This window comes from Dermacentor silvarum, unplaced genomic scaffold, assembly GCF_013339745.2.
Source record: "Dermacentor silvarum isolate Dsil-2018 unplaced genomic scaffold, BIME_Dsil_1.4 Seq189, whole genome shotgun sequence".
Lineage (NCBI taxonomy): Eukaryota > Metazoa > Arthropoda > Arachnida > Ixodida > Ixodidae > Dermacentor > Dermacentor silvarum.
In genome coordinates, this window is record NW_023605828.1 from 18,096 (window position 1) to 22,247 (window position 4,152).

Sequence of the window (4,152 nt, forward strand, 5' to 3'; positions counted from 1 at the left end):
GAAGGCGAAAGCCTGCCAGCTGTGGAAGACGATGACGAACGTGCGAGCAGTGGCACGAGTGCCAGGAGCACTATGGGAACGCTGGCATGATCAGCGGCATCGCAGCCAGCTGTGGAAGAAGATGACGAACGCGCGAGCAGTGGCAGGATCGAGCGCGTCTCTGTAACGTGTGTGTGACGCATCTCTGTGACACGTCGCGTGGCGTGTGCAATTAGGAACGCACTAGGCACAGCTTTACTAAGCCACAGCCGCGGATGTGGAAGCACGACGTTGCTTGCGGTCATTGCCGGTCTCTTTGTGTAACGAAATCTCGACGAGGGCCCAGTTTTACCGTTAACGGGCAGCGATGAGTTCAATCGGAACGGGCTACGATCTCTCGGCGTCGCAATTCTCGCCGGACGGGCGCGTGTTTCAGGTGGAGTACGCTCAGAAGGTGGTCGAGAATAGCGGCACGGCCGTAGCCCTGCGAGGCCGCGACGGAGTCGTTTTTGCCGTCGAGAAGCTCGTTACCTCGAAGCTGTACGAGGCAGGAGCTAACAAGCGCATTTTCACCGTCGACAAGCACGTAGGAGTGGCTGTTGCGGGGCTCCTCGCTGACGCCAAACAGGTGGTGGAGACGGCACGCGTGGAAGCATCCAACTACCGCTCTGAGTACGGTTCAGCCATCCCGCTAAGCTACCTGAAGGACCGCGTTGGTCTGCACATGCATGCGTACACCCTGTACAGTGCGGTGCGTCCCTTTGGCTGCGGCGTGCTTCTTGGCAGCTGCGACACGGACGGGCCACAGCTCTTTTGCATTGATCCATCGGGCACATCATGGAGCTACTTTGGATGCGCCATCGGCAAGGCACGCCAAGCTGCCAAGACTGAGATGGAGAAGCTGAATTCAAAAGACCTGGACTGCAGGCAACTCATCAAGGAAGCGGCCAGGATCATCTACGTTCTCCATGACGAGGTCAAGGACAAGAACTTTGAGCTGGAGCTCAGCTGGGTCTGCAAGGAGTCTGGTGGGTAGCACGAGTTTGTGCCCAAGGATGTCTACCATGAAGCAGAAACACATGCCAAGACTGCACTTGAAGAATCGGACACAGATGATGAGATGTGACAAGTTGCTCACCAGGGAAGCGGGGACTTAAAGGAAAATAAAACCTATTGGCCATAAAAAAATTGGTGTGGTTTAGCATTGGTTAACCCTGGTTGATAGCGAAAGCTTCACTGCTCTGGCTAGGCCCATTGTCGAGCTGTGGCCGAGGTGTGGTTTCGTAATGATATACAGACATGTTTGCAATGAATAGAGTGTATATTTATCATTTGTATGCCTATGAAGACACTCCGGTGATCAGTAAAGTAGCGAGACTTGGTTGCCACTCGCAGCCGGGCCCAACTCTGCTCGAGCAACGGCGGCAATGTCTCCTTTCGGGGCTCCGTAAAACCCTAAATATAGTCCGACGTAGCGTGAACGCGCGCACACGTTATGTCACATTGGCGAGAACAGCGGCTATAGTTCGACCGATGGTTCGACGTACTGGCGCCGCCAGCGTAACCGGACGCGCGGCCAATGCGCTCCAAAACACCCGGCGTATGATGACGCTCGCCCGCGTGGCGATAACGTCGGACTCTAAGCGCGTATTAATGCTCTTTTTTGGTTTGACCTCTAGCTCTCAAGGTGAAAACTGTTGAGTCGCGGACGACTGCCCGAGCGAACGCACCGCGTAGACCAAACGCGACTTCCCAATGGAAGGGGAGTGGTGGGCGAGGAGGGCATCGAGGCACCCTAGACTTAAAGTCCCTAGATTTTAAGCGAAAAAATATCTACAGACTTTACCTAGACTGTGCGTGTGCGTGCCCGCTTTCCCACTGCGGCGCATGCGCACAGCCCTGCCGGCCTCTGCCACCGACTCAATCTGGGCTCTCGCCCGCCTCTCCCTTAACAGTGTCGACAACGGCGTTTAGCCGTTCGTCACGTAGCCAGCGCTTTGACAGCGGTTGTGTGTGGTTGTGTGCGGTCACACAAACAACGCGCACAACTGTTGTCGACGGTGGAGAGACGCTCATGGCGGCGTGGCGTTTGGACGTGTCCGCATCGACTCCGCCAACCGACGTTGATCTACTTGGTCCAATGTGTTTTTCCCTCAAACTTTTTACGGGAACCTTTCCGGGAAGTTGCAAGGAACAGTTGGATACCGCAGTTATCACGGTAGGTCCACTAAAACCTTTTTTGTGGGTCCTTTCTCCGACACCGAGGGTTAAGTCTATCTGGGCTTAGTACGACATCGGCTCGGCCGACCCCCAAGAACGTTCTAGAAAATTCCGCCATGCCTCACGAGGAAATGGCAGTGGGAGAGCAAATCTCCAAAGAGGAAGCCGAGTCCAACGGCTGAATTACCGCTCACCGAAAGCGGAACGCGGACAAAACCCGCGTCGAGAATGAGACGCACAAGGCAAGGCAAAACGACGCCCGCGTTGGCGCCAAACAAGCCGGCCAGCTAAGAAATGTTGCCGCAGCCTCCAGGCTACCGCGCCTGCCCAAATCCCACTTTCGAGTTGTCGTCCGTCCAGGGGGAGGGCTGGACGTGCGAAAATGCAGTCAAATCAAAGTCACGCACGCCATTTTAATGGCGGCCAGGCTGCCCCCGGCGGCCGTCGAGGAGGATATCGTGTGTGCGAATGCCATGCAGAATATCTTCGTTATAAGCACACCCTCCGAAGAGAACGCCAATGCATACTCCCAGGTCCGGGCGATAATCCTGGCGGATAAACGGCACCCTATCGCGGCTTACATTACGCCTCCGGGTAATACCTGTAGAGGCGTGGTCAGAGGCATTGATGCCGATCTTGCTGAAGCTGCGCTGCAAAGTCTTTTTGTCACACCCAGAAACCCGATGGTGCTCGGAGTAAGGCGCATAAAGGAGTCGACTACCGTGATCATACTGTTCAATGGCATGAAAGTGCCTAACTACGTCCGCTGCGGCCCCAACATGGTACGCTGCACGCTGTACAAGAGGCAAATAGACACTTGCCGCAACTGCGGCCGAGTAGGTCACAGGCAGGACGTCTGCCCCAGACCAACCGAAAAAGTGTGTGAAAAGTGTGGAACTTTGCAAACCACCAACGGACACGAATGCGTGCAACCGAAGTGCGCGCTCTGCGGAGACGCTCACCTCACCGGCGACCGAACCTGCAAAAACAGATATCAAGTTCCTTAGGTCGTCAGGAGACGACGTACAAGAAGGAGGAAAGGCGGCAACAAGAAGAAGAACGCAACGAGCAACGCTGGGGGTCGGGGAATCCCCGCTCCAGCCGAAACGCCACCTGCGGAGGCACCCACGAACGCCACCACCCAGGCTCCCAGGAACGCCACCGCGGAACGCTCTAGATAGAGATCCAGGAGCGGATCCCAGGTCCGGAACAACTCACAACCCACCTGGGCGGACAAGGCAACCAAAACAGGTGAGACCCATGCCCCTGCGCAACAAGGGCAACTCCAAGAGAAAACGCTAGCCAAAATTCAATCACTAGAGCGCGAAAACGCGTCTCTTAGAAAGGAATTATCTGAGATTAGATCACTATCGCAAGAAAGGCAGCAGAGAGAACGCGCGATCGGCGGCCAAGCTGCAGCAGCCGCCACCTCTCTTAACAGAGGCGCTAAACGCAGGGCGGGCCCCGAGCCCATGGACGAGGAGACGCTTAACGTCTCGGCCGTCAAACAACTGCTTGACCAGCTAAGATCGGACATAGTTACCGAAATTAGCCCTATCAAGCTCCAACTGACCGAGGACACCGCGAGGCTCCAAATTTTAGAATCCGACAGGCAGCGCGCGCTGCCCGGGACGCCCACACCGCGTAAGTAAAATGGCTAACGCAAGCAATCTAGTCATCTGGCAATGGAATTGCGCCAGCTTCCGCAAAAGGAAGGCAGTCTTGCAACAACTACTTAGTTCTGCTAACGAAAGGCCGTCAGTTATCCTCCTCCAGGAAACGCTCACCGACGTGATCGCTCTTCGCGACTATCGTGCGGAAGCACACTTTTCGGAGGGCAAAAGGGGAGTAGCGGCATTCGTCTCAAAGAATCTCGCCTATTTACGTCACGACGTTAGGCCAGACTTGAAAGTTGAACACATCATGATCGAGCTTATCGCAAACGATAGACTC

The 4,152-nt window shown here is 55.5% G+C and overlaps 1 protein-coding gene across 1 annotated transcript; it reads left to right on the forward strand.

The window, feature by feature from the left end:
- The first annotated feature begins 258 nt into the window (after positions 1 to 258).
- LOC119434715 (proteasome subunit alpha type-3) lies at positions 259 to 1,105 on the forward strand. The gene is given in 1 exon segment (XM_037701798.2): positions 259 to 1,105. A coding segment is annotated over 1 exon segment (759 nt). The 5' UTR covers positions 259 to 346.
- Positions 1,106 to 4,152: the final 3,047 nt, after the last annotated feature.